This window comes from Brienomyrus brachyistius, unplaced genomic scaffold, assembly GCF_023856365.1.
Source record: "Brienomyrus brachyistius isolate T26 unplaced genomic scaffold, BBRACH_0.4 scaffold52, whole genome shotgun sequence".
Taxonomy (NCBI): Eukaryota; Metazoa; Chordata; class Actinopteri; order Osteoglossiformes; family Mormyridae; genus Brienomyrus; species Brienomyrus brachyistius.
In genome coordinates this window covers 1,990,116-2,013,319 of record NW_026042327.1, presented here as the reverse complement: position 1 = coordinate 2,013,319, position 23,204 = coordinate 1,990,116, and the positions used below count along the sequence as shown (strand labels likewise).

The 23,204-nt window shown below is 44.1% G+C and overlaps 1 protein-coding gene and 1 long non-coding RNA gene across 12 annotated transcripts in view; both read left to right on the top strand.

The window, feature by feature from the left end:
* Positions 1-2,050: 2,050 nt before the first annotated feature.
* On the top strand, positions 2,051-2,964 carry LOC125723871 (uncharacterized). Of its 9 annotated transcripts, none has more exons than XR_007386989.1 (3): positions 2,051-2,099; positions 2,292-2,419; positions 2,452-2,951. It is a non-coding gene; the product is annotated as an uncharacterized LOC125723871 (long non-coding RNA). The 9 variants fall into 9 exon arrangements; XR_007386994.1 differs by lacking the exon at positions 2,051-2,099 and having other exon boundaries at positions 2,127-2,419; positions 2,452-2,835; positions 2,900-2,964; XR_007386987.1 differs by lacking the exon at positions 2,051-2,099 and having other exon boundaries at positions 2,127-2,419; positions 2,452-2,815; positions 2,848-2,963.
* Positions 2,965-17,202: 14,238 nt separating this feature from the next.
* Positions 17,203-23,204, top strand: part of LOC125723837 (uncharacterized) — a 37,465-nt gene continuing 31,463 nt past the window's right edge. For 2 of the 3 annotated variants that reach the window (XM_049000671.1, XM_049000670.1), the window contains exon 1: positions 17,203-17,375. In XM_049000671.1, coding sequence (XP_048856628.1) covers positions 17,222-17,375 — 154 coding nt within the window. In that variant the 5' untranslated portion in view covers positions 17,203-17,221. Of the gene's footprint in view, positions 17,376-19,948; positions 20,011-23,204 lie in introns of those variants that run through there. The other variant, XM_049000672.1, reaches the window with a different exon arrangement.

Below are 23,204 nucleotides of genomic sequence, written 5' to 3'. Positions count from 1 at the left end.
GTCACGGTTTTGTCCCACTTTGGTCATTGCTGTTGGCGTGGGGGGGGGGGGGGCATATTGGCTCGGGGCATCTGGGGGTTCCCTGGGGGTGGGTTGCTGGGGGGGTTCGGCACTGGGACTGTGGTCCTGGCCTGGGTGGGGCTTTGGTGGCTCTTGGGTGGGGTCCTTCTGGCGGCTGCAGGCGGCGCTGCTGGGGGAGCCTGTGCCGGCGGACGTAGGTTACCGGCCTGGTGGCCGTGCTGCTGCTGGGTAGATCTGGGGCGGGCTTGGGGTTCGGGGGGCGCTCTGCCTCCGGGCCGGGGTTCCGGCTGGGCTGGGGGGGCTTGGGTCCTGGTGGGTGTGTTGCTGGGGTGTGGGTTGGTGCATGCACGGGGGCATCTGTCCGCAGGGGGTCCCTGCTTTTGGGGTATCCACTCTGCGGGGGGGGGGATTCCAATAGAGGAGGAGGATGGACTCAACCTGGATGTCTTTCGTCTTATGCAATCTGGGAGTTAACAGACTGTTGGGGCGGGTGTAGTTTTTCCTCTGTGGTGGGTTCTGGTGAGCTGCCCTGGGCCCCGGGGGGCCCGGTGGGGCGCCTTGGGCTCTGTGGGGTCCGGTGGTGCCACTGCCTTGGGCCACAGTCTGGATGGGCCTGGGCCCCCCGCCCTGGGTGGATTTCAGGGAACGGGGCTGCCTATGGGGGTCAGCGGGGGAGCTGGCTCCGGGGGGGGGAGGTACTTTGCCCCCCCCCCATTCCTTTCCTCCCCATCCCTAAATGCTTCCCTCCTCCCGCTCCATCACACCACCACACATGTAGGGCTTTGAGGTGTAGGTGCGTTGCTGGGATGCAGGGTAGGTATTCCTCCTCTGTCCCCTCGCGACCACCTGTACCTCATTCATACACTACAACGTAGACACTCTCATTACTTACTCTCTCATGACACATACATTTAGGGCGTTGGGGATGGGCACACAGAATGGCATCCAGAGGGCGGTCTGTTCATTCAGCCTTACCTCTGGTGCCAGGGCCCACATCTCAATTTTAATCACACACAGACATTGAGGGCTCTGGGGAGAGGCGGAGCTAACACCAGCTGTTAGTCGGCAGGGGGTGGTTAGTGCCATGCCCTTCACCTGTTTTAAAAGCACTTTAGAACAACACACACCAACACCACATCTGAGCGGGCGAAGGGGGGCATGGGGTCTTTTTACACCTCTGTTCTCTGTTCGCCATTTGGGGCTGGGGGCTGAGAGGAAGAGCTGGCCGTCTGGTCGGGGTCTGGGCTGGTGGGCTTCTCGGCTGCTGCGGGGTCCGGGGTGATCTTCTGGTCTCCTCGCCAGAGGAAAAATAGGGGTCCATATAGAGTATATATGGGGAGTGAGAGTTTGTGTACAGCGTTCATTTTTGTGTGTCTCTGTGTTTGGTGAATGTGTGAATATTTGTTTATGTGGGAACGTATGCTTGTATATGTGTGTGCCTGTTTGTCTATACGCATGTGTCAGGTTGGGTCCTAGACTCCACCTGAAATAACATCTCGGGCTCTATTCCCCCCCGCCACACTCCCTGCCGGTGGATGGGGCCCCCGGCCGCTGGTGCGTTGGTGGTTCTCGATGTCCGGGCTGGATGCTCGGGTGGGTGCTGGCTCACCCTCGACAGTTGCCTGGCGGAGTCCGGCCCTCCTGGCTCTGTCGGGCCCTTGCTGGGGGGTGGGGGGACCCTTGGATCTCTGGGCCCGGGGTCCGGTCTGCCCTGGTGGGGCCGGCCGCCGGCAGAGCCTGCGGGCTCATCGCCACGGCCCCCTGGGGCTCCTGCACTGTGGCTGCCGGATGGCCTCCCTCCGGAGCTCTCCTCTGCCCTTTTCTGGGTGAGGGGCTGCTATTCTCCCTGTGGTTGTCCTCTGGGGGCTCCCATGCCCTGGGGGGCCTCTGGATGTCTGGGGTCCGGGTTCACACGCAGGTGTACAAACAGGTTCTCACAGACACACACAGGTGTACACACAGGTTCTCACAGACACATACAGGTGAACACACAGGTTCTCACAGACACATACAGGTGAACACACAGGTTCTCACAGACACACACAGGTGTACAAACAGGTTCTCACAGACACACACAGGTGTACACACAGGTTCTCACAGACACATACAGGTGTACGAACAGGTTCTCACAGACACACACAGGTGTACAAACAGGTTCTCACAGACACATACAGGTGTACACACAGGTTCTCACAGACACATACAGGTGTACACACAGGTTCTCACAGACACATACAGGTGTACAAACAGGTTCTCACAGACACATACAGGTGTACAAACAGGTTCTCACAGACACACACAGGTGTACAAACAGGTTCTCACAGACACACACAGGTGTACAAACAGGTTCTCACAGACACACACAGGTGTACAAACAGGTTCTCACAGACACACACAGGTGTACACACAGGTTCTCACAGACACATACAGGTGTACAAACAGGTTCTCACAGACACACACAGGTGTACAAACAGGTACTCACAGACACATACAGGTGTACACACAGGTTCTCACAGACACACACAGGTGTACAAACAGGTACTCACAGACACATACAGGTGTACACACAGGTTCTCACAGACACATACAGGTGTACAAACAGGTTCTCACAGACACACACAGGGGTACACACAGGTTCTCACAGACACACACAGGGGTACAAACAGGTTCTCACAGTCACACACAGGGGTACAAACAGGTTCTCACAGACACATACAGGTGTACACACAGGTTCTCACAGACACATACAGGTGTACACACAGGTTCTCACAGACACATACAGGTGTACACACAGGTTCTCACAGACACACACAGGTGTACAAACAGGTTCTCACAGACACATACAGGTGTACACACAGGTTCTCACAGACACATACAGGTGTACACACAGGTTCTCACAGACACATACAGGTGTACACACAGGTTCTCACAGACACACACAGGTTGTCACAGACACACACTGTCTTGTTCTGCTGTTGCTTCTGTTCATTGTGATTCGTACAGATGTTGGTTGTTGTTTTCTCTCATCTTTTTTCTCTTTTCTCTCCCTCTATCTCTATCTCCCCTCTTTTCCGTTTTCTTCCTTCTTTCCCTCTCTCTCCCTCTCCTGAGGAAATAAATAAAACTAAATAAATTAATAGAAATAAAGCAGTCCTCCGCAGAGGGGGGAGGGAAAAAAAATCTTTTAACTGAACAAGTAATGTTATATTTTAGAAGCTCCATCTTTCAAACCGCTTATCCTACTGGGTCGCGGGAGGTCTGGAGCCTATCCCGGAAGCAATGGGCACGAGGCAGGAAACAACCCAGGATGGGGGGCCAGCCCATCACAGGGCACACTCACACACCATGCACTCACACACACACTCCTATGGGCAATTTAGCAAGTCCAATTAGCCTCAGCATGTTTTTGGACTGTGGGGGGAAACCGGAGTACCCGGAGGAAACCCCACGACAACATGGGGAGAACATGCAAACTCTGCACACATGTGTGTGAGGCAACAGTGCTAACCACTGCACCACCATGCCGCCCCCTATTTTAGAACAAATAGACTGTGATATAACAAATCATAATTATGATCCACTAAATGAAAAATAGGCCAGCTATCCCTTTCTATCCAATGATTATTGAATATAATTTCAGTCCTCCGTAAAAATATCTATTATTCCAAAGAGGACCATTGCGAGGAGCGAAATTATGTGAATACAACATTTTATAATATTGTGACACCTGTTTATGATAATTAAATAATTGAATAGGTAGTATGATAAACTCAAAATCACAAATTAAAGAAACTGAGATCACACTTTGCTTGAGGGGACACAGATACTTAGTAGTAACACCGTTACCACTGAAGTACAAATCATTAACAAATATAGTTGCTACTTGAGGTGAAAGTCTTGTTTGTTGACATCAGTATTTCACTTGTGTTATTTGTTACATGTTCCTTCAGTAACTTTCATAGTAGATATAGTTCAATGATATGTTATGTCTTAGGCCTTAGCAAGAAGAGATTATTTTAAATACTAAGTGTCTTTGCCTCATGAGAGCTGCCTGCGGTTGGTTCCACAGATCCTGAAGAGAGATCAGACATTGGAGAGACGAACAGCAGAGTAAGGAGGGGGATGAAGGGATTCGAAGCTGCCCCAACTGGTGCACAAAGACCTGTAGTTATGAAGCAGTCGCAGTAGGCCGTACACAATATCTTACACGGTAGTACAAATGTAGGAGTAGTTCTTATGTTAATCATATTAATCATATGTTAACCATGTACAGTATTTACAGTGATTCAATGACAATATGTCAATGTGTCAATCATTAATCAAAGGATAAGCAAATATTTACAGTAATTCAATGTCAATATAATCAATTTCTACAGTCAGACGGCAAACTGTAAGGTGCACACATGATGGGAGAGTTCTACAAGCTAGGAACATGTGAGGACTGGACAGGGCACACACAAGACATGTTGTTTATGGGTAAACATACATGCCACGTTCAGGAAAACAACTGACCATAACAAGAACAATACAAGGGCTATTTACAATTACACAGACACAGAGCTACATACACGAGTGCTTGCAAGGCATGCTGGGATGCGCGGATCTCCCTGGTGCTACACTACACTGAATCCTGCCCATATCCCCCACCACGCGATCACGAATATTTTCAGCGGCAAAAAGTACCCATCGGCCATGCCCCCCTGTTTGAGCACCCGTCTGAAAAGCCTGTGAATGATGAAGCCTGCGCACTCATAATAAATGCCACATTTGAAGTGTCACTATTGAATAAATTTACTGTCATTTTGTGGACCATGGTAAAAGAGCACTTCATGCAGTCATAAAAGTGACCCTATCACAACCCTGTCCATCCGACAACCCACCAAAACTCAATCTACTGCAGATTCCTCACAAATGGTAACACAAATAAACAGTTAACACTAGAAGCAGCGTGTTGGTTTCACCTACTTATAGTGCGGCTAGGCGGTCATAAGGGCACTAGCTGTAAGTCTTTTTATAAGGACACTGTCACTGACACATAATGACCGCTAGATGGCGCTTTTTGCACCAAAGAAATAGTTTGGTTATAAGATCAGGGTGCGTTTGGCCAATGAGTCATTCATTTCCATGTTGATAGTTTCTGACTGACTCGACTGAGAAAATCATCTGAAAAAGACTAGTCTCATTTTTATTTGATTTGTTTTTAATCTTTGCCTTATGTCTTGGATAATGTGAAGGTTTGTTACCATTTGACTTTCCCATTTGACTTTCTTTTGTATTCAGATTCACCCACTTCAGAGAACTTGGATTTGGAAAATTTATGGTGTATAATATATGAAGACTTTGCATTCTATTTAACACTATGAGAAAATTACATAGCACAATAAATCACAACGCTAACCATTTTAAGCACCTACAAAGGAAAGACTATATGATTATATTCCATAGACATCGATTCATTCGTTTGTTCGTTCATTCTGACAATGTTAAACGTTAACATTAAAGCATTAAAAGTGTGGAAAGCAAGAAAGTGGCGTGTGGCTGCTCGGTGAGAACAGGATCAAAGATTTCTGTAACTGCGCTGCTTGTGACATTTGCGTAGTGAATTTCCTAACAAGCAGCTGCTTGTGATTAACAACTGATTGTTTTCCATTGAAGACCTCAGAGAAGATGTAAAACATAGTCATTCTTTTTTGGTTTATACTTTCATAAGGTTTTCGGATTTTTAAAACAGTACAGAAGCTAACAGTTGGATAACAGCTTTCCCAGTGCTTGTGAAGTTGGTGCCCTTGCAGTGTAGCGTTATACTCATGGATACAGAAGGTATAATCAAAGCTCAACACCTAGCCTGCTAATGTGCCCTTGAGAGGTAAAGTGGGCTATCCCACAAAAACAAGGTTTTGAGAAAATGAGCTCCAAAGTTGAATTTTTGTCTAAAAATCAGTGTGCCTATACCCTACAATTGATATATATCATAGGCAGCACAGAGATATGACTTAGATAATAACAACTTATCCAATTGAAAATATTCAATAAAAAGGGGGTAGGGGTCAAAAATGTGGGATAGCCCACTTTACCTCTCAAGGGCACAAATAGCCAAGATGCAACACCCCCTCACAGAGTAACACAGTTCATTGTTAGATGATTTGGCTGAAACTAATTCATATCACGAGTAGCCTACCACCATATATTATGAGTCTCAGCTGAAACTAATTCATATCACGAGTAGCCTACCACCCTCTATTATGAGTCTCAGCTGAAACTAATTCATATCACGAGTAGCCTACCACCCTCTATTATGAGTCTCAGCTGAAACTAATTCATATCACGAGTAGCCTACCACCCTCTATTATGAGTCTCAGCTGAAACTAATTCATATCACGAGTAGCCTACCACCCTCTATTATGAGTCTCAGCTGAAACTAATTCATATCACGAGTAGCCTACCACCCTCTATTATGAGTCTCAGCTGAAACTAATTCATATCACGAGTAGCCTACCACCCTCTATTATGAGTCTCAGCTGAAACTAATTCATATCACGAGTAGCCTACCACCCTCTATTATGAGTCTCAGCTGAAACTAATTCATATCACGAGTAGCCTACCACCCTCTATTATGAGTCTCAGCTGAAACTAATTCATATCACGAGTAGCCTACCACCCTCTATTATGAGTCTCAGCTGAAACTAATTCATATCACGAGTAGCCTACCACCCTCTATTATGAGTCTCAGCTGAAACTAATTCATATCACGAGTAGCCTACCACCCTCTATTATGAGTCTCAGCTGAAACTAATTCATATCACGAGTAGCCTACCACCCTCTATTATGAGTCTCAGCTGAAACTAATTCATATCACGAGTAGCCTACCACCCTCTATTATGAGTCTCTGCTGAAACTAATTCATATCACGAGTAGCCTACCACCCTCTATTATGAGTCTCTGCTGAAACTAATTCATATCACGAGTAGCCTACCACCCTCTATTATGAGTCTCAGCTGAAACTAATTCATATCACGAGTAGCCTACCACCCTCTATTATGAGTCTCAGCTGAAACTAATTCATATCACGAGTAGCCTACCACCCTCTATTATGAGTCTCTGCTGAAACTAATTCATATCACGAGTAGCCTACCACCCTCTATTATGAGTCTCTGCTGAAACTAATTCATATCACGAGTAGCCTACCACCCTCTATTATGAGTCTCTGCTGAAACTAATTCATATCACGAGTAGCCTACCACCCTCTATTATGAGTCTCTGCTGAAACTAATTCATATCACGAGTAGCCTACCACCCTCTATTATGAGTCTCTGCTGAAACTAATTCATATCACGAGTAGCCTACCACCCTCTATTATGAGTCTCTGCTGAAACTAATTCATATCACGAGTAGCCTACCACCCTCTATTATGAGTCTCTGCTGAAACTAATTCATATCACGAGTAGCCTACCACCCTCTATTATGAGTCTCTGCTGAAACTAATTCATATCACGAGTAGCCTACCACCCTCTATTATGAGTCTCTGCTGAAACTAATTCATATCACGAGTAGCCTACCACCCTCTATTATGAGTCTCTGCTGAAACTAATTCATATCACGAGTAGCCTACCACCCTCTATTATGAGTCTCTGCTGAAACTAATTCATATCACGAGTAGCTTACCACCCTCTATTATGAGTCTCTGCTGAAACTAATTCATATCACGAGTAGCCTACCACCCTCTATTATGAGTCTCTGCTGAAACTAATTCATATCACGAGTAGCCTACCACCCTCTATTATGAGTCTCTGCTGAAACTAATTCATATCACGAGTAGCCTACCACCCTCTATTATGAGTCTCTGCTGAAACTAATTCATATCACGAGTAGCCTACCACCCTCTATTATGAGTCTCTGCTGAAACTAATTCATATCACGAGTAGCCTACCACCCTCTATTATGAGTCTCAGCTGAAACTAATTCATATCACGAGTAGCCTACCACCCTCTATTATGAGTCTCAGCTGAAACTAATTCATATCACGAGTAGCCTACCACCCTCTATTATGAGTCTCAGCTGAAACTAATTCTTATCACGAGTAGCCTACCACCCTCTATTATGAGTCTCAGCTGAAACTAATTCACATCACGAGTAGCCTACCACCCTCTATTATGAGTCTCAGCTGAAACTAATTCACATCACGAGTAGCCTACCACCATATATTATGAGTCTCAGCTAAAACTAATTCACATCACGAGTAGCCTACCACCCTCTATTATGAATCTCAGCTGAAACTAATTCATATCACGAGTAGCCTACCACCCTCTATTATGAGTCTCTGCTGAAACTAATTCATATCACGAGTAGCCTACCACCCTCTATTATGAGTCTCTGCTGAAACTAATTCATATCACGAGTAGCCTACCACCCTCTATTATGAGTCTCTGCTGAAACTAATTCATATCACGAGTAGCCTACCACCCTCTATTATGAGTCTCAGCTGAAACTAATTCATATCACGAGTAGCCTACCACCCTCTATTATGAGTCTCAGCTGAAACTAATTCATATCACGAGTAGCCTACCACCCTCTATTATGAGTCTCAGCTGAAACTAATTCATATCACGAGTAGCCTACCACCCTCTATTATGAGTCTCAGCTGAAACTAATTCATATCACGAGTAGCCTACCACCCTCTATTATGAGTCTCAGCTGAAACTAATTCACATCACGAGTAGCCTACCACCCTCTATTATGAGTCTCAGCTGAAACTAATTCACATCACGAGTAGCCTACCACCATATATTATGAGTCTCAGCTAAAACTAATTCACATCACGAGTAGCCTACCACCCTCTATTATGAGTCTCAGCTGAAACTAATTCACATCACGAGTAGCCTACCACCCTCTATTATGAGTCTCAGCTGAAACTAATTCACATCACGAGTAGCCTACCACCCTCTATTATGAGTCTCAGCTGAAACTAATTCACATCACGAGTAGCCTACCACCCTCTATTATGAGTCTCAGCTGAAACTAATTCACATCACGAGTAGCCTACCACCCTCTAAGTCTCAGCTGAAACTAATTCACATCACGAGTAGCCTACCACCCTCTATTATGAGTCTCAGCTGAAACTAATTCACATCACGAGTAGCCTACCACCCTCTATTATGAGTCTCAGCTGAAACTAATTCACATCACGAGTAGCCTACCACCCTCTATTATGAGTCTCAGCTGAAACTAATTCACATCACGAGAAGCCTACCACCCTCTATTATAAGTCTCAGCTGAAACTAATTCACATCACGAGTAGCCTACCACCCTCTATTATGAGTCTCAGCTGAAACTAATTCACATCACGAGTAGCCTACCACCCTCTATTATGAGTCTCAGCTGAAACTAATTCACATCACGAGTAGCCTACCACCCTCTATTATGAGTCTCAGCTGAAACTAATTCACATCACGAGTAGCCTACCACCCTCTATTATGAGTCTCAGCTGAAACTAATTCACATCACGAGTAGCCTACCACCCTCTATTATGAGTCTCAGCTGAAACCAATTCATATCACGAGTAGCCTACCACCCTCTATTATGAGTCTCAGCTGAAACCAATTCATATCACGAGTAGCCTACCACCATATATTATGAGTCTCAGCTGAAACCAATTCATATCACGAGTAGCCTACCACCCTCTATTATGAATCTCAGCTGAAACTAATTCATATCACGAGTAGCCTACCACCCTCTATTATGAGTCTCAGCTGAAACTAATTCCACACATATAATAGAAAAATGCAGGCACAGCCCGTTAATGAATAAATATGCATTACATTTTGTAAAAATAATGTATGTCGCAATGGATTTTTGTCCAGAAAGCTGTGTGGAAGTGTAAGCTTTTGCAATAAATAGCGTAGGGTCAGAATTTTTACCATTTATTGAAAATGAATCACAGCATGGGGTGGCATGGTGGTGCAGTGGTTAGCACTGTTGCCTCACACCTCTGGGACCCAGGTTTGAGTGTCCGCCTGGGTTACATGTGTTCTCCCCATGTCGTTGAGAGGTTTCCTCCGGGTTCTCCGGTTTCCCCCCACAGTCCGAAAACATGCTGAGGCTAATTGGACTTGCTAAATTGCCCGTAGGAATGCATGTGAGAGTGACTGGTGTGTGAGTGTGCCCTGCGATGGGCTGGCCCCCCATCCTGGGTTGTTCCCTGCCTCGTGCCCATTGCTTCCGGGATAGGCTCCGGACCCCCCGTAACCCAGTAGGATAAGCGGTTTGGAAAATGGATGGATGGATGGATAGTTTAATATGCTGTTGCAGTTAGATTTCACTTTTTCTAATCATGTAGATGGCAGAATTTTATGTGGTGGAATTTCCTGAGCGGGAAGAAGTAGCAGTGGTGACCAAACACTGGATGAAGGGGGAGAATAAGTGTCCGTGGCCAACATTTGTTTCGCCAGACAAAATAAGAAAAGCTGCAACCAATCAGGTAAAACCTGACATTTCCTGGCAGTGTTATGCAGGTGAAATCGCCTATTCAACAGGTAAGTTTTTGTGTCAGTGAATTAACCTTGACCATTTGTTAACACCAATTTGTTAGTATACAGCACCATTATACTGAGGCATATCACCCACTCAGCTCCAAAAAAGTTTTTATATTTCATTCACTGATTGTATTTGTTTTTCTCGGCATATTTTTTATGTAGAAAGTTATGAGAAAGCCTAGAAAAATGCCAAGGCGATAGAAGAGGACTCTTCGTTTTCCAGTGATCCAGAATGACAGCTGCAAAGGGGAGATCGTTGTAGAAGGTACAGTCATTTTCCTGCACCATTTCATTGCAATGAATTAAGCGCAGATTTCAGGCTTAGAATTTCTGCATTATACAATCAAAATTTATACTCTCTGCAGTTTATCTAATTAGCATCTGTGTTTTCTGTGTATGTTGTCTAAAGATTGTAATTGTCTATTATGGCTGTGTGATATGTCCAAACTCATGTGACATTTTAGGTCATTTCATATCTCGTTGATACATATCAGGATATAGCACATTTTCTGTAGGTTCAAAGCATAGTTTATGTAAAATGATCACAAGGATAAACTTATGCCTTGTTAACTTTTATTTGTCTAGTGTATCATTCAAATGTATAAAATAGCTTAAATGTACTACCACTAACTGTGATTTGCAACACAATGCAATAAATGACAGAATATTTAATAAAACAGTTATCATTTTTCTGTCGTCACATAATATAGATCTTCATTTTGGACAGCCCTATTTATTATTATATTATGCACTAGGGTGGCCCTTATAAATGGAAAAAGGCTAAAGAATAACCACGGACGTCGGACTGAATCGCAGACAGCAGAAGAAGGCTTCACAGAGACATTCTGTGATTTATTTGACATTGCTCACCAGATGCATTGTCATTAATTACTGCTGAAGAAGACAAAGCCTTTCTGCTTGCACAACGTGAACAAGGCCGAAAGGGTGTCATGGCAGGCGTGGATGCATCGTCGGTAAAGAAAAAAGCAGAACTGATCATTAACCGGATAAACGCTGTAAGTGGGAAGAAAAACAGAAAGTGGAACTAGATTTGATGAACCAAAGTATTGCGCTCTCCTCAAGTCACTCTGAATCTTTTTGGCCAGTTTCTGCATTATAGAATCAAAATCTATATTCTCTGCAGTTTAATCCATTAACATCTGTGGTTTGTGTGAATGTTGTCTAAAGACTGTAATTTTCTATTATGGCTGTGTGGTATGTCCAAACTCATGTAACATTTCATTGGTAAATTCAATTCAATTCAATTCAATTCAATTCAATTCAATTTATTTTTATATAGCAGTTTTTACAACAAAGTTGCCCCAATGCACTTTACAGGAGTGTGTTGCGGAACATCCTTAACAGAGATAACGACAGAACACAGAAACAGTGAAAATGGAAAAATGAAAGAGAAAGTCAGATGACAGCGGAGGAGAGGAACCAAAAACTCCCAAGTGGGGAGAAAAAAACCTCTGGGGGTCCAAGGTCAACTGGCAGCCCCACCCCCCTGGGCATGCTAACATTACTGGATAAAGGTAGAGAAGTAGCCGGATTGTTTGCTAAGAGCAAGGTGTAAACTGTGATCCGGTCCTAGTTAAAGTCCATCAGTGAGACAGTCCTCCACATAGGCGTGTGTCGGGTGGCAGGATGGAAGCTGCACCGACATCGTCATAGATCGCAGGTCACATCTGTGATGGCACCCTTCTGTAGACCCTGATGGCAGCTCAGAAGGTGCCCCCTCGGGCACCCTCCAGACATGTGGGAAGAAAGGCAGAGAGTGCAGGTGTCAGAGTGCACTGATACATTAATGGTCAAAGAGTGCACTGATACATTAATGGACAAGCACGGTAGGTAAAAATGGCACGTACAGCAGCATCAGAAGCCATAATTACGGTGTTAAGTGCTATCTTGTGGGTAAGCTAAACTAAAGTAATAGGTCTTCAGTCGAGAATTAAAGACTGAGACCGATTCAGCATCCCGGACATAGGCTGGTAAGCCATTCCACAGTATAGGGTCCCTGTAGCAGAATGCTTTACCACCAACAGTCGCTTTAGTTTTATTAAATAAAAATGCAGAACTGATCATTAACCGGATAAACGCTGTAAGTGGGAAGAAAAACAGAAAGCAGAACTAGATTTGTTGAACCAAAGTATTGCGCTCTCCTCAAGTCACTCTGAATCTTCTGATTCAACATAAAGAGTGTTTGGACGTGCGGATGTAGAAAACAAAATAAGCTGAAAGAGAGGAAGGAACTTACTGACTGCTGATGTTGTAGAATCACTTGACTGCACCAAAACAAGTTTTGCAGTGCAGTGCACACACTCTCCACTGCTGTTCATGCTTCTGGGCAGAAAGTCGACGATATCAATATCAACCACTCTTCCATTTAACATGCATGCAAAAGCATCATTTTCTCAGAGCAAGTGAACTGAAGGCAAACAGTGGACCACCTTCCAATCATTGTGTCTGGGTCTGGAGTTGATCGACTTCTTCGCATTGCCAAACAGCGCTAGCACTGGTGAAGCAATGTCTAATGGCACTTATTTCAACCTCTGTGCACTAAATTTAAAAAGTCAACCAACATGAATGATCAGGCCAGAATTAAATAATTTCCTTATCAATAGACAGTAGTGTATGTTAAATGTCTGAATACACATCGCGGTCCTATACTTTCACAGACCTAAGTTAAATTCTAAAGCCCCCCCAGGCCACCGGTATGTGTGTGTTTGTGCACATGAGCGTAAACAAACATTTACTGAAAAAAAGTGTGTTTAATAAAATATCTAAGTCTTTATTCTGTCAAAGTTTTTTTTTTTAAATAAAAATAAATAAATAAAGACCAGCGGTTAAATCGGGCATATAGTCACTGTCTGGTCTCGCTGCATAGTGGATGACTAAGTTAGGGTGCTTGGTCACACATCGCGATCACCAACCTAAAGTTAAACTCTAAAGCCCCCTGACCTCTGATGTGTGTGTTTGTGCGAATGAGCGTGAACAAAGATTTACTGAAAAAACTTGTTTATTGAAATAACTAAAGCTTTATTCTGCTAAAGTTTTTAAAAATGTGTTTTTGATGCTTGTCACTAAATGCTGCTTAATAGTTCCTACCCGGGGCTGCTCCCCCAGAGACAGTGGCTAGTCCATATAATGCTAGACCATATATTTTCGCACCTAAAACATGACAGGGCTTTTGCGTTAGAAAATAATGCATTTACTTAAAATAATACATTGACAAACACGACAAATGTTTTTTATCCCTTAAATTATTAAAACAACTACGGTATTAGTCTAACAAAGTTTTAAAAATGTTTTTGAAGTTTGTAGCTGTCAGAGTTCGGGCTGGTGAGCGAGCGAGCAGGAAGCGGGAAAAGACCAGGTGGGCAAGCAGGGAATTCGGGGCTTATTCGGAATTGAGACAGGGAAGATGGGGCAGACAGCGACAAACACAGAGCAGCTAACCTTAACTAACATCAATGACGGACAACCAGGCAGGGCAAGACGTGGACTCAAATAGACAAGACTGGGCGAAAATAGACAAGACTGGGCGAAAATAATCAGACACAGCTGAGTAAGATCGGGGAAGCAAACGTGGATAATCAGGGGGCGTGGCACACACGAGGATCGGACGACAGGGCATGACAGTAGCTAAATACCGCTCACTATAGTTCCTATCTGGGACTACGTACGGCGCCATCTCCTAATCGAACGCTCTCCTTGCGGTGCCTTGTTTTATGAAATCTGCTTGAAAACTTTGTCGGTTACCTTCCATATTGGAATGTTGAAGACATTTTTGATGAATGTTGCTAAATACCGCTCACTAGTTCCTACAGCTATTAAATTAATAATAAACTGGGAGCATCTCATTTAAAATAAAACTAACAAACTACAACTAAATTGTTTTATTCCTTAGATCATATTGGTTTAAAATGTATACTAAATTGTCATACAACCGTTTAAGTTATGGGACTTTATCCCGCTAATTAAACAATTGTAGTTAGATACTTCATCCAACGCCCCAGGCCTGCAGCGGGGCGTCCGGGCCCATGCCAGAGCCCCAGAGCTGTGGTGTTAGAGATTGACCTTTATTTAAATTAGAAATATATTATGTTATAATATTTACAAATAAGACAGATTGATAGTGGTAATGTGCTTTCTGCCTGTTTGGGGGTGCTGGCTGTGTGCTTCTCACACCCAGGACCATCGGTTAAACGAGATTTTACAGTCACTCTGTAGACACCCCGCAACAATTTGTCAGCCGGCGGCCATTTTGTTTTATTGACGCTTCCTCCTCATGGGCTTATTGCTCACGGCTCAAAAAGCTCTTGCGCCGACGCCCTGTTCCCCAAGGCCACGGACATTAGCAGACCGACATGTCTAGACATGCAATATGCATAAATCCCCCTAAAAATAGGATGGCGGTGTTTTTACCGATATAAAATAGTGCATTTTGTTTAAAAAAATACCCCGTTAGCAATACACAACTACTGCTTTTACCATTCAAAACTGCCAGACCCTCTTTCCTCTCTAGCTAGAAAAGCTTGATGCATCCGGTGACCCCGTTAAAATTATTGTTAAAAATTGTATTATGCCTTAAAACATATTTAAAATATCGCATTAATAAATCCATGTAATGTATTTTATTCTTTTAAAGACTACTGATTCCAATTTGGTGCCTTATCCTTTTATCTTGTAGGTCGCAGGATATCGCCATTTCTAACAACTATAGGCCATGGTACGTCTGGGATATTTTGCTTAAATTCTTTATTAATTGTCGTTGGCTATATGCTTTATAACACATTTTATACTTATTTTACATGTTTACTTATTGTATACACACTTTAAAGTTCAGAAAACGACTTGCCTCAGCTGTTTTCAATAAAAGACAGTGGTGTGTGGGGATCGTGGCTCTACGCACAAGTGCGACATGGCGAGAGAGCGACAGTTATTTTAACAAGGATCGCCCGCGAAAAAGGGATACGTCCCCCTCCCGCTTATGACATCATAGACGGGGAGAGAATTAAGCTCCGCCCAATGTACCACCTAATATTTTTTAACCTTCCACTCATAAAATACTTTTTTAATGAAATCAGTTAATCATAAGTTGTTAGTACAGTTTGACTGAGTTAAAAAGTGACATAAAAAGTTAAGTGAAGTAAGACTACACAGAAAATGTGCCAGTGTTAAATTAACACTGTTTATATATTGGAGTGTTTATATGGGTCCACAGCATTCGGTGTTACCTTTAACACTTTACAGAGTGCCTTGAGTGTGTTGTTTTTACAGCAGTTATCTTTATTAACTCTAATAGTGTTAAATTTACACCATAGGGTGTTAAGTCAATGAGTCTCCACCTCCACATATCTGCCCCATTTTAATCCTCTGGGGTCTAAGGGTAGGGGACACACTTTCACTGACTGGAGCATTTAACACTTTACAGAGTACAATGAGTGTTGTTGTATAGTTTTAAATTTATTAGCTATTTTAGTGTTCAGTTGACACCATAGATCAAGTGAGTTAAATGATGAAAAACCCAAAAATGGGGTGCAGGGCTCATACTGCACATAATGCAGTATACCATCTAATGTGCCCACATCATTCCCATATGTGGCATTGGGGGACTGCTTGCTTCAGGTTCATATAGTTTTTTATTATTGTCTTCCTTCATTTATCCATACATTCCATTTTCATCCATCCATCCATATAATATAATAAAACTGGATACCGTTGTCACGATCGCTGGCAGACAAAGCGGCGATCGTGCGAGGTGAACGGGCAAGCAGGATGCAGGCAGGCGGAATACGGGGATTAACGAGGGTTTAATCAAGGAACAGGGAACTGGAGACATGTAACGCCAACTAACATCAATGACAGACAACGGGTTAGTACAAAACAGGAACTTAAATACATGGAACAAGGCAGCAGGAAACAAGACACGACTGGGCACGATCAGGAAATCACACGTGGGTAATTAGGGGGCGTGGCACACACGAGGAGCGGACGAGCCGGGCATGACAACCGTGATACTTGTATTGTTATGTACCGTGTGCGGGATGAGTGAGCGGGAAGCGAGGAAATCAGGATCGGGCTCACGGAAATCAAAAAGACGGGGTGTATTGCAAGATGAACACCACACAGTAGGACAATGTTAATGACCGGACTGGGGAAACTAACTGGAACGCGGACTAAATACATTGGACTAAGGACGGCAACAGGAAACAGCGGGTGGGCACGGGGAATCCACACGGGGTTAATGAGGGGGCGTGGCACACGGGAGGAGCGGACGATCGGGGCATGACATGTATGTATTTTTATTCAAAGATCAACAGCATGTAATACACAGATGTTTTCTGTACCAGACAAACAAAATAGCTACAATTAACAGTGCATGTATATGACATGATAATAAATATATATGATCTTGCTTAATTTATTAAAATGATTTCTTGACACACCTCTGTGGAGAGCGATATCTGCAGGGGACTAAGGACATATAGGGAGGCTCTGCGCACACCAAAGTTAATCTATTCACGCAGGCTGCGGTGACAGTCGCTAGGCAAATGATATAGGGGTGACGCAATAACTAGGAACATACAGAACAACATGTTGCACCAGATAAGACGAAATTGCCTGAAAGTGTAAAAGTACGGCCAGGGGCGGGGGCTGCTTGTAGAATGCCCCCGGGTGATCTCTTCTCATCCACGGACCTGGTGGAGACGGCGAACTCCAACAATCTGGGGGCTCGGGGTCGAGATAGAGGTCGGCATTCGGCAAATACCAGACGAGACCTGAATGGGCACGGAAGGCTGCAGGCGCCACTAACAAAAGGTAAGCAGAGCCTGTTATATCAAAATCTGCATATATGGCTATACTAAATAAAGTAGTCCGAAGTGTCCATCAGGGCCGTCAGTACATTGAGGCGGCGAATGAGGGTAGGTAAAAGAATATTAAGGCTGGGTTGGAGTCCCACTGTGGTGTCCTTGGTGTGGCAGCCCCACTATTCGCTGACGAGCAAATAGAAGCACTGGGTTAGAGTCCCAGTGAGCTGGGTTAGAGTCCCGGGGAATTCAGGACCCCCGAATTCTACAGGTTACCAGGTGGGAGTCCCGGTAAAGGTTGGGTCAGAGGCCGAGGGGTCAGGGACCCCGGATTCTGAAGTTTATTATTTTGGGTTAGAGACCCAGGGGTGAGGGACCCCGGATTCTGAGGTAATTATTTTGGGTTAGAGACCCAGGGGTCAGGGACCCCGGATTCTGAGGTAATTATTTTGGGTTAAAGGCCCAGGGGTCAGGGACCACGGATTCTGAAGTTTACTATTTTGGGTCAGAGGCCCAGGGGTCAGGGACCCTGGATTCTGAGGTAAAGGTTGAGTCAGAGGCCCAGGGGTCAGGGACCCCGGATTCTGAGGTTATTATTTTGGGTTAGAGGCCCAGGGGTCAGGGACCACGGATTCTGAGGTAAAGGTTGAGTCAGAGGCCGAGGGGTCAGGGACCCTGGATTCTGAAGTTTATTATTTTGGGTTAGAGGCCCAGGGGTCAGGGACCCCGGATTCTGAGGTAATTATTTTGGGTTAGAGGCCCAGGGGTCAGGGACCCTGGATTCTGAGGTAATTATTTTGGGTTAGAGGCCCGGGGGCCGAGGGCGAAATTGGCCCTGTTTAGGCAGGGAACAGATCATTTACATCGTGAGGGTCAGAGCAGAGGAGAGGGCCAGCCGGAACCCGAGAAGGGGGAACCGAGAGAGGGAGACAGGCCCTCTGCCTATACGTGTAAAAAGGTCGCCCCTTCTGCCCCGCCTGCCCATATGTGCCCTATGATCACAGTTACGTCCGGGGCGATAAATGTACAAGGGGGGCATCCGGCTGGGGAGGAGACCTCGACTCCCTCAGACGCCGGATTAGGTGGGAGATCGGAGGCGGACTCGAACGTAGATACAGAGTGTAGGGATCCCAAGGAGAGACAGGCAAGCAGGGAGGAGAAAATGAAAAAGCAAAAAGCGGCGGGGGCGGAAGGCAGACAGGACCAGGTGGCGTTTGCAGCTCGAGTAAGGAGGGAGCAGTTAGAGGAACAAGGGGGAGTAGATTCGCCTGGTCAGCGGGCAGGGACCAACACAGGGAAACTAGAGGAGGGTAAAAAGGTGGAAATGTGGGGTCACGTTTCGGGGGTATGGAAGGACGACCCAGAGGACAGGGCTCGTAGGGCCCTCGCAGACCAGGTAGAGGAGCGGATGGCCGAAATAGAGGCGGCACTACAACGGGAAACCTCACTCAGAGGAAAGGGTGAGGACTCAGGGCTTTGCCCTCGATGAAGAGGGAGAGAGCGAGGGGGAGTGTCATTGCAAGGTCTCAAGGCCCCCAAAGCATCAACTACCTCTGCTAAGAGGGACGGGCCAGACGCAGGATAAATATAGACCTTTCTCGATAGGAGACGTGCAGGCACTGGCTGATAAAATGCCGCCCCCAGCAGAAGGAGGAGGACAGTGGATGGATAAGCTAAACCAGCTCACTCAGGAGACAATGGTGGCACTGGGAGATTTCCGGGCAGTGGGAGCCAGATGTCTGACTAAACACTCATTGCTGGAGGTAGAAGAGAGGGCAGGAACACTGACGCATCCTGATGACGTTAGCTTGACAGCCGTAGTACTGCGCATTTGGAATGCCCTGAGAGAAATGTTTCCTCCCCCAACTGGAGCAGGCGTCCCAAAGCTGGCGTGGGATAAAACCCTGCACCCTAGGGAATACCTGGATAAGTGTAAGGAGGATTGGACGGCGAACCGGGTGTCACCCCGGACAGGAGGGGGTGCAGCGAGAATGGAGGGGGTTCCAGAGGGGGTGTGGGCTGCGATCCTCGACAACCCAGACTTACCAGGTGCGGACTCCCACATGTGGGATAGGCATGTGATACACCACCTACAGAGGGCCAAGGACGAGGCAGGGAAGGAGGAGAGTGACCTTAAAGAGCTCCAAACCCATTTGCTGAAGTTGCAGGTGGGGGAGGCTAGACAGAGGGCCAACGAGAATAAAAAGAGGGGGGCTGGGAAGCAGATGGACGATCTGTTTTAATATGAAACTAATATATATATATATTAGTTTCATATTAAAATGTATAACAGTCCTATATAACAAAAATCAGTGGAATAATGTGTACATTAACTATGGTTACATAACATAAACCGGTTTATTTTAAAATGTCAACTACAAAAAGAAGATTCCATTTGACATTTTTTTCACTTTTAAGCAATTTATACGACATGTAAGTGCTTTTCTGTTTACATTAGGCTCTTGTACAGCATTTTAAGCCAATAATTGTACGGCAAGCTGGAAATGAGAATTGCTGCAATATTCAATATTCATGAACTGTGGTGTGGCCACCAATATGTGTGACTATATAAAACGCTGTGAGCTCATACTTTCATTTTTACAATTGTCTGTAGAACTGAAGCTTTCGAAGGTCATTTGGAAAAGGTGAGTTTGTTTAATGAAAAAGGCAAATATACCGTACAAACCGTAGGCTAGTAATCCTAATGACCTAATAATCGCTCATTTTGTCCATCTGTGGAAATATTTTAATATATTTTTAACTGTTAGTTACTCTTGTTCTCGAATCATGTTATTCCCAGGAGACTCATGCAGATGTACAGAAGATGTCAATTTCTGTATTAATATATAAGAACTTATTCTAGTAATTATATAACTGGTAAATCACAAATGTATTCATATTTTACCGTTTATCACTGTTGTCTGTGTTACTAAAATGCTTTTGAACTTCTTTCACTTTCACAATCGTCTATAAGAAGTGAAAAAAGTGATTTTGTCTGACAAATACAGTGCTTTCCCTAGGTATACAGCTTGGGGGGGGGGGGGGGGGGTTCATGTGTTTTTTTTAATGACAGCAGTCAATATAACAACTGAACTAAACATCAGAACATTTCTTTTTATGACAGTTACCCACAAAGTGTGCAGCTTTTGTCACTGCAGTGCATCTTCCTGGGCTTCTGGAAGAACATTTCTAGAGCCTCTTGATATGAGAAGTCAGAAACGTCTGGCTATACTTTATCTTCAGAACTTAACTAACACGTACGTGCCAAACCGTAGTGATGGACAAAATGACACTTTCGGACCATTTTGCTATTTTTTTATGTCAACACTAGATGGAGCTCTCTATTCAAAAAGGAGCTCAAAGTATCCCGAAAATGAAACAAAAGTGCCGCGTCTACCAAGTAGCATTTCGCATTTCACAAGTCTGAGATAGAAGATGAGCAGGTCATTTTAGCCATCGGAAAGCTGCAGCCTCCCTTCCTCCTATCCTTTCTTAATTCTCTGTGGATTATTACCAGAGTTGGGTAATTCAGGTCCAGAGAGTGTGCTCATCTGTGTGTGACAATGCATAGGCCTGTTCTATAGGAAAGGTAACCTTAAATGACTTCTGTTGTGATCTGGCACTGTATAGAAAATAAAATAAAATTAACTTGACCTTCAAGGGGGGCGGGAGGCGCCGTTGGGGGGGGCGGGGCGCCCCCTAATATAATGGTAGGGGAAACACTGAAATATCTATAGAATATATCTCAGTAGCGTGCAAAAAAACTCCATAAATAGTTAATTTACTGGGTTTGTGAAAAGTCCTAGTCAACAATGTGTATTGAAACACCTTTGGCTAGAATGAACAGTAACCGACCTTCTCAGGGGATCTTCCTAGGGAACTCATAAATGTGAAGTAAGATTTCAGCAGCTGTATCAATATTATAATTTAGGCTCAATTCTAGAAATTCTTTAACTATTAAATATCCACTGTACCTATTGTTAGGTTTGGGGATTGGACGGGCGAGCAGGAAGCGGGCAGGCAGGCAGGATCTTCGGGAAAACGTGGGTTTATTTGGGAACGGGAGAGCCAGGGCAGACGGTGACAAACTGACATCAACTAACATCAACTAACATCAACTAACATCAACTAACATCAACTAACATTAATGACAAGTCTGGGGAAGAAGGACTCAGACGCGGACTAAATACACAAGACAAGCCGAAAATAACAGGAAACAGCTGGGCATGATCGGGGAAGCACACGTGGATGATCAGGGGGCGTGGCACACACGAGGATCGGACGAGCTGGGCGTGACACTTATATTGTTCCTTTGTAAAAAGAAAGAAAAAAGACTTCATTTTAATATACCAGATGCAAAAACAGGAGAATCCACTTGTCAAGTGTTTTACTTTAAGGCAGTTTATAAGATAATGTGTATATGCCTTCATGTTCATAGCACAGCGTTTTAAGTCAACGACTGTATGACAACTCTAAAATGAGATTTGTTGCAATATTTGCTGTGTTGTGGCCACAGTAATCTGTTTGATTAAAAAATTCTGATGTAAAAAAAACCTATCAACTCCTAAATTCACTTTCACAATTGTCTGTAAAGAGGCAGCTTTTGTGGGCCATTTGGAAAAAGTGAGTTTGTTCACAAAGATATACAGACACGGAGTGGGACAAATTTTCAGCCCAGAATTTTTATGCCAAAGACCAGGGCCCACTTTCTTGATATCGGTGACTCTTAGCATCTTACAAAGACTCTAAAGAGCGCAAGGATGAAATCTAATGAAGATTGTAGTCATGTATCAGACAAAGTAATGTTACCATATAGACCAGTCATTTTTTAATTAAGTGATGTTTGGTTATGAAACTGTACCCTTAATGATTTCAGTCTTATTTTAAATGAGCAATATGAGTCAATAACAGTGATAAGAGACTAAGAGAGACTCAGACCATCTTCACGGAAGATATACTTAATTAAAAATGTTTCGGGAAACACAGTGGAGCTGTAAGAGAATTAAGGTAGAACTTATGAACGACGTAGCATTAAGGGACTAAAATACTAAGGGGTAACGAGACTAACACTGGACAGATGAGGCTAATTAACAGACTGAGAAAACAAATGAAAACTAATTAACTCAAAGGAACTAAAACAGGGAAACTAAAAACTAAGCAAGGAACAGGGAAACAGAATCTAACACTGGGGAATTAGGCAGGTAGGAACACAAGCAGGGGCACAAGGAACGAAACCAAAACCAACTACAAAATCACCAGACACAGGAACTAGAAAAACTCACACAAATGAAACACTAGGGAGTGAAATACAAACACAGAGGAAGCAGGATTTGAACACATGACAAAGGGATTTGCAAGTAGTCACATGCTCAACATGTTGAGCCATGCGGCTGACAGAAAACAAGGGAGACAAAGACTGACAAGAGGGACAGGATGGCCAGCGATGCCTGCTGGCCAAACGGGGAAGGGACACAAAAGACTGAGACAACAGGGGCTGAATCTGACAGTTAAGAAGGTTTCAGGATACTGGGCCCATCCAATTTTGTCTTTGTTCTGGGGGAACTTTCATAAATGATGCTACAGTATTCTGATATTTCAAGAAGAAAAAAAATAATAAATAGCATATGTAAATAAATAATTGTATACTGAACTGGCTTTCCCAAAAGTTTTGTTACGCTAAATAGTTTATCTATTACTTAAGATTGATTACACTGCACAACAATTTTTTTTAAGTTTTTCTTCCTGAAAAGTTTTTGCTGATCGTGACAGGTACCTGCAGGGCATGCACAAATATAGTTTTGGTCTTGTTGTTTCACATAGGGGGCGGCATGGTGGTGCA